The 16370-nt window shown below is 50.2% G+C and overlaps 1 protein-coding gene across 1 annotated transcript in view; it reads right to left on the minus strand.

The window, feature by feature from the left end:
* The window catches only part of LOC310791888 (SLIT-ROBO Rho GTPase-activating protein 1-like), a gene marked incomplete at both ends in the record, with an annotated part of 63380 nt that overhangs the window by 34188 nt on the left and 12822 nt on the right, over positions 1-16370 (minus strand). The window contains 3 exons of the mRNA XM_083653566.1: positions 2180-2287; positions 2426-2480; positions 5174-5369. Of these exons, the coding sequence (XP_083509692.1) occupies positions 2180-2287; positions 2426-2480; positions 5174-5369 (359 nt within the window). The remainder of the gene's footprint in view (positions 1-2179; positions 2288-2425; positions 2481-5173; positions 5370-16370) is intronic.

Raw genomic sequence — 16370 nt, forward strand, 5'->3', positions numbered from 1 at the left:
ATCTCTCCCAACAAACCTCTGCACTTTAGGCACATCGCTCCCAACAAACCTCTGCACTTTAGGCACATCGCTCACAACAAACCTCTGCACTTTAGGCACATCGCTCACAACAAACCTCTGCACTTTAGGCACATCACTCCCAGCACACCTCTGCACTTTAGGCACATCTCTCCCAGCACACATCTGGACTTTAGGCACATCTCTCCCAGCACACATCTGCACTTTAGGCACATCACTCCCAGCACACCTCTGCACTTTAGGCACATTGCCCCCACCACACATTTGCACTTTATTCACATCTCTCCCAGCACACATCTGTACTTTAGGCACATCGCTCCCAGCACACCTCTGCACTTTAGGCACATTGCTCCCAGCACACCTCTGCACTTTAGTCACATCTCTCCCGGCCAGCACACATCTCCACTTTAGGCACATCTCTCCCAGCACACCTCTGCACTTTAGTCACATCTCTCCCAGCACACATCTGCACTTTAGGCACATCTGTCCCAGCACACCTCTGCGCTTTAGGCACATCGCTCCCAGCACACATCTGCACTTTAGGCACATCTCTCCCAGCACACATCTGCACTTTAGGCACATCTGTCCCAGCACACATCTGCACTTTAGGCACATCTCTCCCAGTACACCTCTGCACTTTAGGCACATTGCTCCCAGCACACATTTGCACTTTATTCACATCTCTCCCAGCACACATCTGCACTTTATTCACATCGCTCCCAGCACACCTCTGCACTTTAGGCACATCTCTCCCAGCACACCTCTGCACTTTAGGCACATCTCTCCCAGCACACATCTGCACTTTAGGCACATCGCTCCCAGCACACCTCTGCACTTTAGTCACATCTCTCCCAGCACATATCTGCACTTTAGGCACATCTCTCCCAGCACACATCTGCACTTTAGGCACATCTCTCCAAGCACACATCTGCACTTTAGGCACATCGCTCCCAGCACACATCTGCACTTTAGTCACATCTCTCCCAGCCCATATCTGCACTTTAGGCACATCTCTCCCAGCACACATCTGCACTTTAGGCACATCTCTCCAAGCACACATCTGCACTTTAGGCACATCGCTCCCAGCACACATCTGCACTTTAGTTAGCATGAATAAAAGACGAGCCAGAACAGGGATTAATAATGAACGTGCTGAGCTAAACTTGGAGGCGTGTGTGTGTGTGTGTGTGTGTGTGTGTGTGTGTGTGTGTGTGTGTGTGTGCGTGTGCGCGCGCGCGCGTGTTTAATTTGCTAAGCTTCAAGGCGGCCCCAACAGAGCTCCTGGGAATATAATGTAGACTTTACTTTTCCTTAGAATCAGCTCCCTTTAATACAGCTCCTCCCCCATACTTAAAGAAGCTGTAGAAACAAGCCTACGGTAACTGGAGTTCTTCCCAAACCGACGACTCCCCCGCTTCGCTCCTATCGGAAAACCGATCGCCCCCTGTGGTCTGACTCTGCGCTGCATCCCCCACAGCATCCTGTTTTCTCAGGCTTTTCTAATGACACATTCATGAAGTAGCGCAGCTACAAATGACACGTGTAGAGAAAATGAAAGGATTGATTAGATGGTATGACTTGCGTCTTCCGTCGTGTAGCCGGAGGACATGCTTGACTTCACAAACCATTACTGTATGCATGGTCAGGGGAGGCTGCAGAGAGAAATGGGATACAAGGAAGTGGACGATGTTGTCAGCCTGTCCGCATAAGGAAAACAACAACACTGGTCGATTTTCAAGGGGGTTAAAATGGCCGAAGTGCATGCATGCGTGCAGTGCATACACCTGAGTCGGGGGCTGTAACCAGGAAGTAGCGGTGATCTCTGTCAGTGTATCCACCTGGTCTGCTGTAATGCGAAATCTTATATACAGATGCAGGTGCTGGTTATCAGACTCTGCAAACAGTATTATTTTAGCGTTAACCAACCTTGTTTTGAGCTCTGTCAGGTTTTCATCCAGACTGTGGAACCACTGGTGTTTTAGCCTATACTGTAGGTAAGTATGATCATTGTGGAATGTCTTCTGTTGTTTGTGTCTTGCTATCTGTTCTTTTCTATATCACTCTCCTATGTATTTTATTGTGTCCTGAATCAAGTCTGAAGTGATGTGAAAATCTCAGCTCTGAATCCCAAATGATCTGCGTGTGGTATGGTGTGTCTCACCCTCTTCAGCAGGCGAGCTGAGTCCTCGCTGATGTGGGTGAGGCGCGTGATGACGTTGTTCAAGTAGAGGTCGCTGATGGTAGCATGGTCCTTACTCTCCCTCCTCACCTGGAGGAGGGAGGGAGAGACAGAGAGAGAGCGTAGAGGGAGAAGGGGGGAGAGAGAGAGGGAAGGGGGGAGGATTTGATGTTTAAACACACTCCCTATTAAAATGCTCTCACGAAAGCAAACACACACACAATCTACCTGGTTTAGCAGCAGGTACCAGCAGTTAACCGGAGACAACAGATTCTGATCCTTTCTGGAGGAGAGAGAGAGGGAGGGAGGGGGGGAGGGGGGAGAGAGAGATAGGAATAGGTTAAACTCGATAAACACAGCACATGCACGCACGCACACAAAATCGTGCAAACACGCACATGCAAAAGCATGAGTACACAAGCATGAATAACACACAAGCAAGGGGAATAGCGTGATCCTCCCACGGACCCACGCGCTACAATACATCCTGCCCGTGAAACTCGCTGTCAGGTGAAAAGAAGCAGCTGGCAACTGCAACATGTACTGTATCAGAGGAAGCATGTGCTAGTCTACAACTCTCTCCAGATCGGCAGAGGGGGTGGAGCAACGACCGGGACAGTAGGGGAAAATGGCCAAGTACAATTGGGGAGAAAATGAGAGAAAAATTGGAAAAAAGGGAGACGAAAGATGAGGAAGTTAGCGGTCCTTCAATCCCTCCAACACACACACACACACACACGCACACACACACACACACGCGCACACACACACACACACGCACACACACACACACACACACACACACACACACACACACACACACACACACACACACACACTATCACAACACACACACACTATCACAACACACACACACACACCATCTTGGGGTTCTTGTGCAGCTCAGGTGAAACGGCACGAGACCGGGGGGTTTCCCGCAGAGCTGCAGCTCCGCCTGCTATTGGTCCGTGATTGGCGAGCTGTGTATACTTTTTGCAACCCAGTTTAGGTGAAACCACGCCCACGCCCGCATGACGCGACCGGAAGAAGTGCTGCAGCGCTCTGCTAGCTTAGCAAGCTGACAAAACCCTCACCTAAAAAGTTACATGTATGTATTAACCGTATCCCTAATGCCTGGTTCAGACTACACGAATTCAGCCCGATATTAGACCGATTTGGTCGTGCGCGACAGATTTTCAGCGTCGGGCCCGAATATGACCATCGGGGACGACGATCGGCCGTCTTCACCTCTTGTAGTGTGACATAATCAAAGACCAGCGTCGGGACCAGTCGGGACGTCTAGGACGCCTCACGACGCCCTGACGAAAAGACTGGCATGTCAGTCTTTTGGACATGGTTTCGCCTAGTGTGACACCCCGGAAGACAGGTATCAGGTCCTGGGGAGACCGCTCCCCGTTCGATACAGATTTCACCCACTCGCACTCACCGCTCCGCTCCGCTCAAAAGAATAAAAGAGATAAAAAGGCCAGGGTGTTTTAATTTGCGTTTAAACGCCTGGGCAATGGGCATTGCTCACTACAAATAACATGAGCTCAGCAGAGTCGGCTGCATGTTCGTTTCTCTTCCTTCTCGTCTCGCAGCAGCTGGCAAGAAAATAGTGGGCGTGCACATGAAGTAAGTTGGAGGCTGGAGCGGACATCACAGTGCATCACAATAGAGCCTGTCACTCATCCAAATAACGTTAATTCTGCAAGGGATATATATAGCACCTGGATTACATACATGTTTCACATAGGGTTGTGTTTGGATTTCAATGTTTTATTTTGCCCAATATTGAAATTTTTACAATTGCATGTTGTGCTAACATAAACATTATTTCTATCTACCACTTTAGCCTATTTAGGCTGATTTGGTTGCTATTTCTTGTCAATGTAGTGGCCTCAATGCATGCTGGGAGATTTCGTTCACAGGCCCGCCTCCCCGACGACCTGTGAACTCGCTGACGACAGCAGACGACGTGATGACGGTGGCATACGATGCTCTGTCGGTGTTAAGCGAGAATACACTTGTAGTGTGGCCAGTCTCCCGACCAAGACATGTCACGAATTTATGGCAGTATGATGGCCTCGTCTGACATGGTGACATCGTGAACGACAAAAAATATCGTGTAGTCTGATCCTGGCATAACCTAGCCCTAACCGCAAGATTAAACCTTCAGAAAATTGTAACTTCAAACAGAGATGATTTGTTCGCCCTTTTGTGATCATCATTACACCGTTTTTTATGCCCTTCTACTGCAGACTGCCTGCGGTTCTCAGATCACAATCACCATTTAAAAAAGGTAATTGCATTCATAGCATTGCTTTCATAGTAACATTAAATCGCTGCATGGGTGACACTGCACTGCAGCCCCGAATATATACTACTACTATGGTGATAAGATGATTACTTTTAAAAGCCAAGAAAAAACAATGTTAATATGTTTTACTACTTAAATAATGTCATATTATATGCATAAGGTGATATACAGTATATCCGGTAATTAATGTGTCATATTATGCATAAAGTGTATATGGCCATCATTCATATTTCCCAAGCATTTTCCAAGCTTGCCGGTCGGCATCAGTGCGAGCGGAAGTGAGGTGGCGTATGGGGGCATGGTTTCACCTAAACTGAGTTGCAAAAAGTATACATGCGGACAAGCAACCTGTCAATCACACCCAAAACACAGTCTTTCCTATGTCTATTTTACTCTACAGTAAACAGATGAGTTGTATAAAAATCCCTCCCCGTACAGTTGTCAGGAAAGGAAAGGTGAAATTAGCTACAGTATATAGACCAAAACCCGGCTGTAAACATGTTTAATCCTGTTATAAAGCCTTTTTAACATGGCGGTGAACGGGGAACGACTCCCTTTTGGGTCCAGCCTCAAGTGACCATTCGAGGAACTACAGCTTTCAGTATCAGTTCCGCGGCTTCCTCTGCCAAGGCCTGAGCTACCCCACTGCTCCTTACTTGTATTGCTGGTGGTCTTTGGTGCTGCGGGTCTTGGCCATAAACCTCTCGGCGAGCTTCTCCAGGTTCCTGGAGTACTCTGTCTCCATCTCCGCCTTCTTCCTGAAGAAATCCTGCAGGTCCTGCAGCAGCTGCACCCGCATCTCTGTCTGCTGCTCCAGACACCGCTGCTGCTCCACCAACTGGGCCCGCACATCTACACACACACACACACACACACACACACACACACACACACACACACACACACACACACACACACACACACACAGACACACACACACACACACACACACACGCACGCATGCAGATGCACCATGAACAAATGCACACACACACACACACACGCGCACACACACAGCGAGACACACACACACACACGTACACACACACAGACACACACACACACACACACACACACACACACACACACACACACACACACACACACACACACACACACACACACACACATTTTAGTTGCTTTATTTCAAGCATGTCCAAAGTCTGGTCCGGGGCCAATTGCGGCCCGTGGCCCTTTTTTTCTGAGCCCCCCCCCCCCATTTTCTCCCCAATTGTACTTTGCCAATTTCCCCCTGCTGCCCCGGTCGCTGCTCCACCCTCTGCTGATCTGGGGAGAGCCGAGACTAGCACCATGCTTCCTCTGACACATGCGCAGTTGCCAGCCGCTTCTTATCACCTGACAGCGGGGAGCTTCACCGCGGCAGGACGTAGCGCGTGGGACGATCACGCTATTCCCACCAGTTCCCTTCAACCCCGAACAGGCGCCCCGACCGACCAGAGGAGGCGCTAATGCAGCGACCAGGACACATACCCCTAATCCGCCTTCCCACCCGCAGACACAGCCCATCATGCCTGTATGGACACACGACCAAGCCGGAGGTAACACGGGGGGCGCGAACCTGTAACCCTCGTGTTGGTAGGCAGGGAATCTACTGCTACACTATATACCTGGACACGCGGCAGTTGCTGTGCAATGTAATGTAAGTTAGAGCAGCTAGCTAGCAGCTACAGTAGCAACACAGGCTATCTCCGGTTTAGCTAGTACATTTGGTAGTTGTAAAACACAATCTCAACAATCCCAGCAACGGCTTTCAAAACGAATTTGACCACTGGAGAAAATGTGACTTGGACATGTTAACAAGCTCATGTTCCAGTCAGGGGGCAGGGGCACTGTGGCACAGTGGTAGCACTCTCGCCTCTCACAGCAAGAAGGTCCTGGGTTCGATTCCCGAATGGGACGCTGTTGGCACTGGGCATGTTTCTCCATGCCTTCGGTGCCTAGTGCCCAGGTGTGCTATCTTGTGAAAAAGGTCTTTCTGTGTGGAGTTTGCATGTTGTCCCTGTGCTCCCCTGGGGGTTTCCTCCATACAACATCAGTTTGGACCCCCACTAAAAACATTGTCACCTGACCAGTGATGATGGCAAGCTGAAACTGGTCCCCAGGCACTGTACTGAAAGCTACCCAAGTGCTCCTGGCCGCCCCGTGGGGGAAGGACATGCCTCGATGGGATAAATGCAGAGACTGTATTTCACCGGCCACCATCAGCATGAGTGTGCGTGTGTGTGTGTGTGTGTGTGTGTGTGTGTGTGTGTGTGTGTGTGTGTGTGTGTGTGTGTGTGTGGCTGGCCGCATGCGTGTGTTGTTCAACGGGTGTCATGTGAAAATAAAGAGGGGTTTCAACCAGCAGGGAGCAGGACACGCCTTCATAAACCTGACCCAACCAGCAGGGGGCGGGACACGCCTTCATAAACCTGACCCAACCAGCAGGGCGGGACACACCTTCATAAACCTGACCCAACCAGCAGGGCGGGACACACCTTCATAAACCTGACCCAACCAGCAGGGGGCGGGACACGCCTTCATAAACCTGACCCAACCAGCAGGGCGGGACACGCCTTCATAAACCTGACCCAACCAGCAGGGCGGGACACACCTTCATAAACCTGACCCAACCAGCAGGGGGCGGGACACGCCTTCATAAACCTGACCCAACCAGCAGGGCGGGACACGCCTTCATAAACCTGACCCAATCAGCAGGGCGGGACACGCCTTCATAAATCTGACCCAACCAGCAGGGGGCGGGACACGCCTTCATAAACCTGACCCAACCAGCAGGGGGCGGGACACGCCTTCATAAACCTGACCCAACCAGCAGGGGGCGGGATACGCCTTCGCCATCCTCGAGGAAAAACATCTGCAGCGCTGCTTGAACACCCTTCTCAGATGTGGAGTGATACTGAATTGTGCAAAGTAATATGGATAGAATGTGGCATACTATAGGCTCATTATAGCACGGCTATGAACCAGTCAGATCGCTTGATTTACGGAGCCCATTTTATAATATTACATTAACAGTATATGGCAACAATATGAAATACAGTAGCAGCCATTTTGAATTAGAAGGCTAACTGGCAAAAACCATGCCAAAACCAACTGAGTGGGCAGCAAATATAGCCTACTTATATACAGTACTGGTATAAACACACACATGCACACACACACACACACACACACACACACACACACACACACACACACAGAAACACAATGGACGAGTTGCAAATACTTGCTGAGACTAAAGGCCATGGCAGTATTCTATGGGGATCTCTATGAACCGTATCTGTGAAAATGTGTGTGTGTGTGTGTGTGTGTGTGTGTGTGTGTGTGCATGTGTGTGTAGCTGTCTATGTGTTTGTGTGCGTGTGTGTGTGTGTGTGTGTGTGTGTGTGTGTGTGTGTGCAGCTGTCTATGTGTTTGTGTGTGGAGTGTGTGCATGCATGTCGATGCGGCAGAACTGAGCTCTTGTCTTCACCTTTCCCGTCACATGGTTCACACACAGTGTGTGGTTACCAAGACAACAGGTAGTGGAGTGGATAGGGTCCTCCGAGGATTGGTATGTGTGTGTGTGTGTGTGTGTGTGTGTGTGTGTGTGTGTGTGTGTGTGTGTGTGTCTGTGTGTGTGTGTGTGTGTGTGTGTGTGTGTGTGTGTGTGTGTGTGTGTGTGTGTGTGTGTGTGTGTGTGTGTGTGCGTGTGCGTGCGTGTGCGTGTGTGTGAGAGAGAAAGAGAGAGAGAGAGAGAGGGAAAGAGTTCATGCAACCCAATCACCAGAATAAAATGTTGGCATTTTACATTTCTGCAATCCACGGATACGTACAATCTCCATGTACATTTTAAACAAAACGACGTCCTTTTACGTTTCTGAAAGTTGACTTTTTTTAGGTGGTAAAGCAGGAAGTAAAGCAGGTGTAACCAATAACAGTCATGAGAATCTACCGGTAGATCATGATCTACCTATTGGGCACCTCTGACCTAAATGGAATGGAACCATCATTAATGGTTGAGGAAAGCCCTGTGCACAGCAGTGCTACTCTCCTGGGTGCACAGCAGTGATACTCTCCTGGGTGCACAGCAGTGTTACTCTCCTGGGTGCACATCAGTGCTACTCTCCTGGGTGCACAGCAGCGCTACTCTCCTGGGTGCACATCAGTGATACTCTCCTGGGTGCACAGCAGCGCTACTCTCCTGGGTGCACAGCAGCGCTACTCTCCTGGGTGCACAGCAGTGTTACTCTCCTGGGTGCACAGCAGTGCTACTCTCCTGGGTGCACAGCAGTGCTACTCTCCTGGGTGCACAGCAGCACTACTCTCCTGGGTGCACAGCAGCGCTACTCTCCCGCGTGCACAGCAGCGCTACTCTCCTGGGTGCACAGCAGCACTACTCTCCCGGGTGCACAGCAGCACTACTCTCCCGGGTGCACAGCAGCGCTACTCTCCCGGGTGCACAGCAGCGCTACTCTCCCAGCAGCGCTACTCTCCTGGGTGCACAGCAGCGCTACTCTCCTGGGTGCACAGCAGTGCTACTCTCCTGGGTGCACAGCAGTGCTACTCTCCTGGGTGCACAGCAGTGCTACTCTCCTGGGTGCACAGCAGTGCTACTCTCCTGGGTGCACAGCAGCACTACTCTCCTGGGTGCACAGCAGCGCTACTCTCCTGGGTGCACAGCAGTGTTACTCTCCTGGGTGCACATCAGTGCTACTCTCCTGGGTGCACAGCAGCACTACTCTCCTGGGTGCACAGCAGTGTTACTCTCCTGGGTGCACATCAGTGCTACTCTCCTGGGTGCACAGCAGCACTACTCTCCTGGGTGCACAGCAGTGCTACTCTCCTGGGTGCACAGCAGTGCTACTCTCCTGGGTGCACAGCAGTGCTACTCTCCTGGGTGCACAGCAGTGCTACTCTCCTGGGTGCACAGCAGTGATACTCTCGTGGGTGCCGGCTGTTGCAGGGTAAATCATAAGAAGAAGAAGACGTTCTCCAGCGCACACCAGGATAGGAAAAATGGACACTTTATTTTGTTACATAAAAAAAACAATAGGGGGCACAGTGGCACTGTGGTAAGCGCTGTCGCCTCACAGCTAGAAGGTCCTGGGTTCAATTCCCACCTGGGACGCTGTGAGCGCTGAAGGAGTGTGTGCCCGTCCGCATGTCCTCGAGTGCCCACCGCCTGCGTGGGGTCGTCAAAAGGGCCTGTCTGTGAGGAGTTTGCATGTTCTCCCCGTGCCCCCTGGGGGTTTCCTTCATATAGGAACCCCACACCAAAACATGCAATATCCTGGTTGCTGATCGTTCGGGGGGCCTATTCGGAGGGAGGGGAACGTCCCACGTGCTATTTCCTACCGGTGAAGCTTCCCCTGTCAGGTGAAAAGAAGCGGCTGGCTACTCCCCATGTCTCGGAGGAAGCATGGAGCCAGTTTCGGCTCTCCCCAGATCGGCAGAGGGTGGAGCAGCAACCAGGATAAATAAATTAAAATCAGCACTAATGGGGGATAAAAATGGAATAAAAAATGTGGGGGGGAAATATTAAAATAAAAAAACAATAAACAAGGCGTTTCACATGTTGTGCTTCATCAGGTTCGCTATGGGTATGAGCATGGGCGAAGTTTGCGTTGATTCAGGGGGTGCACTGCACCCCCTAGTGGCTAGTGGTTAGACAGTGAAACACACAAGGTCACCTGTACACACAGAGAAACATGGGTTAGACAGTGAAACACACACACTCACACATTTGACTCTTTACAGCCCACTAGTGGATGTATTGCTTAACATGATAACAACGTGAAAGATGAATGGAAGTATGTGGGCAGTGACGGTTACACCGTTTGAAACAGACGCATTTATTTTCGGATGAAAATTTTGCATAAATGAGCTCTTAAATAACAAAATGTTAGATGTGACTCACAGTTGAAATGTAGACTTTGGAAACACTGGGGATCGAACACAGCTCTCCGGTGTGAAAAGCAAGTGTTTACGCCCTACATCCATCCACATTCCACAACACCCTTACCGGCCACTGCACTATGTCAGCAGACTCTATGACGTATAATGTTGATATACACATATCTATATTATAAATGTGATATGGAACTTATTTTTGCTTCAGAAATGTGATATATATGTATATGTATGTATATATATATACAGTATATATATATATATATATATATATATATATATATATATATGTCATATGTGATATATCTGTGGATTGCAGGAACTTACAATGCAGACATTTTATTCTGGCAACCAGGCTGGTTGGTGCCACACAAATCAGATCAAATGTGAGAAAACAGAGGAAAGGATGAGGCAGAGTGTGGCTAGAAAGCAAAAGACAGTGAGAGAGAGATGATAAATGAGAGAGAGAGAGAGAGAGAGAGAGAGAGAGAGAGAGAGAGAGAGAGGTGGGGTTATCATTATCGTATTCTCTCCTCTCCCTCAATAGATCGAGCGCTCTGAAACAGCACAACCAGTGAAGCGTGCAGCCATGCATTACCATGCAGACTGTGGGACTCAGTGTGGGTGTGTATTAGGGTACTGTATGTGTGTGTGTGTGTGTGTGTGTGTGTGTGTGTCTGTCTGTGTGTGTGTGTGTGTGTGTGTGTGTGTGTGTGTGTGTGTGTGTGTGTGTGTGCGTGTGTGCGTGCGTGCGTGCGTGCGTGTGTGTTACTTTAATGATACTGCAGTCAGAGGATGTGCAAGTCCAAGGTGACTCCAAAGAGAAAAATGGACAGCCTTCGTCATCAGTAATTAGAAGATATTAGAGAGAAAGCAGGAGTGTGTGTGTGTGTGTGTGTGTGTGTGTGTGTGTGTGTGTGTGTGCGTGTGTGTGTGTGTGTGTGTGTGTGTGTGTGTGTGTGTGTAAGATAGAGCTGCAACAATTAATCGATAAGTTGATCAACATTTTGATAATAGATTAATTGTCTTGATTGTTGTTTTGATTGTTTTTTCTTTTCTTTTCTTTAAAAAAAAAAAAAAGTCAAAATTCTCTGATTCCAGCTTCTTAAATGTGAATATTTCTGGTTTCTTTTACTATAAACTGAATATTTTTGGGTTGTGGTTGTGGACACACAAAAACATTTGAGGACGTCATCTTGGGCTTTGGGAAACACTGAATCGATCTAAGACGCATATATAATACTTCATATGAAAAAAGAATTGTGTTTGGCAGAATAAGATGACATCTCGCGTCGTCATTGGCTGTCCTGGGCTTGGATCAGAGAGAATTGAACTTGAAAGGAGGACGTCTGCTTCGTTGTAGTGTTTGATATGTGAAGCGCGTCTGCTTCCTGGAAGCCTCCCAGCTACACTAGAGCTCACCTGTCACACAATGTGGCAAAACGTTTGGCTGAGGCCAGAGGATATGCAGAGCCTCTACCTGCTGCAGAGGATCCATTCCATTCATGAAGAAATCAATACGTCGCAGGTTTCTCAAAGCACACCAGGGGTTCGTTTTTTGTTGTTGCTGGGGGTATGGTATACATTTGGGGTCATGGTGAAGCTGAAGCAACGCTGAAGCAACGAGGGAGTTTCATTTCGGCGTCCTTGTTAACAGGAGAGACCGATCACACCGGCCACAGCACGTTTGCCTCGCCACGCTGAGGCCACGCTGCACGTGTGCTGCAGCGATAGTTTCGGCGTGCAGTACGCGAGCAGCCAGGCATGAAGTCAATGCAAGTTGTGAGCAGGGGCGGGTCAAAACGGAGCGAGGCGTGGAGCAAAACAGGAGTGCTTCTGGTGTGAATGGCAAGGCTCCTGCTCGACGCTGGTTGATGCTTCCGTGACGCGCTGCCTCTGAGATGATTTTGGTGTGAACCAAGCATTAGATAGAGACACCCCACGGTGCAGGCTCCACCAATAATAAGAGATGGTACTCCGCCGGTCTCCTAAATCACGTGTGTCAAACTCAAGGCCGGGGGGGGGGGGGGGGGGGTCAAATCTGGCCCGGCACCTCACTTTATGTGGCCCGCGAGAACTAGCAAAGAATACAATTTGCGCAATCCAATTCAAATTCGAAATTCGAAATTAGTTTGAATAGTTATAGGCTACTAGTTGTCTGTTTGCCATTATCTTTCCTATAATTCTGCTTTCAGAGCTAATTATTCATTATTAAGTTATTACTAAACCAATAATAATCTAATCAGAGGCAATTACATAATCTGATGACAAGTAGGCTAGATAGCCTACATTTATATCATGTTACATTTACAACCGGCCCTACTGTAGGGTAACCATAATGCTGATGTGTTGTGGACCAGGGATGAAATTGAGTTTGACACCCCTGTGACCTAAGCGGGGTTATGCTGCATTCGTTTATGGATGGAGGGAGGATGGCCCGGTGGTGACTGCGGGGGGAGCCTCAGTGCAGGGGAGGATGGCCTGGTGGTGACTGCGGGGGGAGCCTCAGTGCAGGGGAGGATGGCCTGGTGGTGACTGCGGGGGGAGCCTCGGTGCAGGGGAGCATGGCCCGGTGGTGACTGCGGGGGGAGCCTCAGTGCAGGGAGGATGGCCCGGTGGTGACTGCGGGGGGAGCCTCAGTGCAGGGAGGATGGCCCGGTGGTGACTGCAGGGGGAGCCTCAGTGCAGGGGAGGATGGCCTGGTGGTGACTGCGGGGGGAGCCTCAGTGCAGGGGAGGATGGCCTGGTGGTGACTGCGGGGGGAGCCTCAGTGCAGGGGAGGATGGCCTGGTGGTGACTGCGGGGGGAACCTCAGTGCAGGGGAGGATGGCCTGGTGGTGACTGCGGGGGGAGCCTCAGTGCAGGGGAGGATGGCCTGGTGGTGACTGCGGGGGGAACCTCAGTGCAGGGAGGATGGCCTGGTGGTGACTGCGGGGGGAGCCTCAGTGCAGGGGAGGATGGCCTGGTGGTGACTGCGGGGGGAACCTCAGTGCAGGGAGGATGGCCTGGTGGTGACTGTGGCGGGAGCCTCAGTGCAGGGAGGATGGCCTGCTGGTGACTGTGGGGGGAGCCTCAGTGCAGGGGAGGATGGCCTGGTGGTGACTGTGGGGGGAGCCTCAGTGCAGGGGAGGATGGCCTGGTGGTGACTGTGGGGGGAGCCTCAGTGCAGGGGAGGATGGCCTGGTGGTGACTGTGGGGGGAGCCTCAGTGCAGGGGAGGATGGCCTGGTGGTGACTGTGGGGGGAGCCTCAGTGCAGGGAGGATGGCCTGCTGGTGACTGTGGGGGGAGCCTCAGTGCAGGGGAGGATGGCCTGGTGGTGACTGCGGGGGTCCTTGCTTTTGCCGCAGCACTGCTCCCCGTGGAGAGCAAGCAGAGAGGGGACAGAGGTGGAGCCCTGCTCCTCTGTCTCTCTCCCCCAAACACAAACACGAACACAGACACAGACACAGACACAGACACACAAACACAGACATGTCAAACAGCTCGCAAAAGGCTTTTTGACGGATGCGAAAGATGCAGAAAATCAAACCTGTTCCTGTTTCTGAGTCGATTTGTAAATGTAATTGACACAACTTGAGGTGGACGAAAAATAGGGACTTGAAGCCTTTACTCACACAACCGCAAGAGGTGGCATTGGTAAACATCGGTCGTTGTAACGCCCTTTGGAAATGGACCAATGTTCAGGTTTTCCTGGCGAGGACTGGCTGCTCAGACTGGCAGCTTGTGATGAAGCAGCTGACTGATTCATTCAGTATCCTTCACTGGTTCACAATCATTCTTCACACCCATCTTATCCTGACCTTTCCTACATGCGCTCTCATCGTGTGTGTGTGTGTGTGTGTGAGTGTGTGTGTGTGTGTGTGTGTGTGTGTTGTGCGTGAGTCTGTGTGTGTGGGTGTGATGTGATGTCACCGCTTCAACAGGAACAGGAAGCTCACGCTGTCTTCGGAGGTGGCCGTTGCCATGGCGACCAGGTCCAAGGACACAAGGGCAGAGTACCGCTGGATAATCATTAAGGAGCGTGCCCACGGACACACACACACACACACACACACACACACACACACACACACACACACACACACACACACACACACACACACACACACACACACACACAGATCCTGGCCTGTGATACAGCCCTCTCTAAAACATTTACTCAGCGAAGACTCACTTCACTCTGTGCTCTCTCACTCTTTCTTCACCTCCCTCGCTCTCTCGCTTCCTCCCTCCATCCCTCCGCTCCGTCTTGCAGGTGATGCAGATGTGAGGTCAGTAATCACCTCCATGCAGACGCAGGCAGAAAGAAGAGAACACACCGAGCTGCCAGCCTGCTCACCAGAACTAACTGTCATCTCCACGGGTATAAAGTAGAATATCACCTTTCTGAACCAACAATATGTTGCATATCACCTTTCTAGTTATGTGTATATTACTTCATACATGTGGACTCTATGATGTCATAGAGTACACATGTATGATGTCATAGAGTCTGCTGCTATTGAAATGGCCGTTGAGGTCGGGGTGGATGGAGCACGTGAACACCTTCACACCGGAGAGCCATGTTCAATTTCCACAGTTTCCAAATTCTACATTTCAACCCTAAGTCACATTTCATGTTGTTATTTAAAGCAGCTACGAGCAACTTTTTCGATTGTTATTAAACAGTATAAATTTAATATCAATGCATCACATCTTACCTCTAATAGTAGACGAGACCAACGCAGAGTAGTCTCGCTTGAAGCCCGAGTGAATCGGCCAGTGTTAGTCTGTCTGTGGCCAGGGAAGATCAGGAAGTGAAATGAAACGGTTTGCAGCAGCCACTTCGGCCATAACCACAAAATAACTTCTAAAAAACCTGTTAGAATATAATGAGAGATGTTCGCGAGAGTATGCGTGGCGTTCACATTGTTTATGCTATGTTGCTAGGCAGCGCGAACGGGTGAAGGCAGGCAGCTGCGTTTCACTTCCGGGTTTCACTTCCGCGTTTATCCGGTCCGGCGGTAAGGAGAGAGAGAGAAAGAGCCCCCTGTTGACGCGAGTTTAGACAGACACAGACTTAATAATCATCTAAGGGAGCAATCTCCGATTCACACGGCTTTGGTCTCAGCTACTATTATAGGTAAGATGTGATGCATCAATATTGTAATTATACTGTTTAACTCATTGAGTGCCAAGGACGAGTATAGTCGTCAATTCGAATAGTAACGTAGAGTGCCAAAGACGACTAAAGTCGTCAATTGCGTTTTTTGACGGTGGGACGTGGATCAAAGTCTCGTGCATCTCCTGTAAAAATATTGTAGCTATTGAAGGTGTATAACCTATTTTACGGACCCATTAGGTGGCGACAGTGCTCTCCAGATTAGAGAAAGTTGAGGAAAAAAAGCAGAAAAAGCCCCGTGATGAAAGAGAAACCGATGCATGAGCCAGAGCGGCACAGATTGCTCTGGCTGCCTGGAGCCAACGTTAGCTGCGAACAGCAGTCAATCCGCTCCCACAAATGTCTCTGTCTCTGCTGCATAGTTTCTCCACACGATTAGCCGCCAGAAAATAAAACCAAAGCCAAACCATTCTCATGAGAATGGTTTGGCTTTTCAGTGTCGCGCTGGGAGCCGGGGCACAAGGCTGAGCGCTCCGAAAATAGACTGGGTGCAGCGCACTTTGAAACGCGCAGCAGAAAGCCTATAATCGGACGCAGCTTCATCCCAGCTCACAACCGAAACCCCAGAAACGCAGACGAATGCGAGCCCGATCCAGACTCCCCCGACGAGCGGCCGCCATCCGAACGTGGATCCGTAAGGCAGCAGAGCCTGCCATAGCAGGCAGCAGAGACTCGCCTGACACACGCAGCAGCCAGCACAGCGAGCAGAGCCACGGAGGAGGAGTTTGGAGTTGAGGGGGGTGTGGGTGCTGTTTATTGAAGGAAATTACTGTTCAGA

Source organism: Poromitra crassiceps (assembly GCF_964638095.1).
Source record: "Poromitra crassiceps genome assembly, chromosome: 2".
Classification (NCBI taxonomy): domain Eukaryota; kingdom Metazoa; phylum Chordata; class Actinopteri; order Beryciformes; family Melamphaidae; genus Poromitra; species Poromitra crassiceps.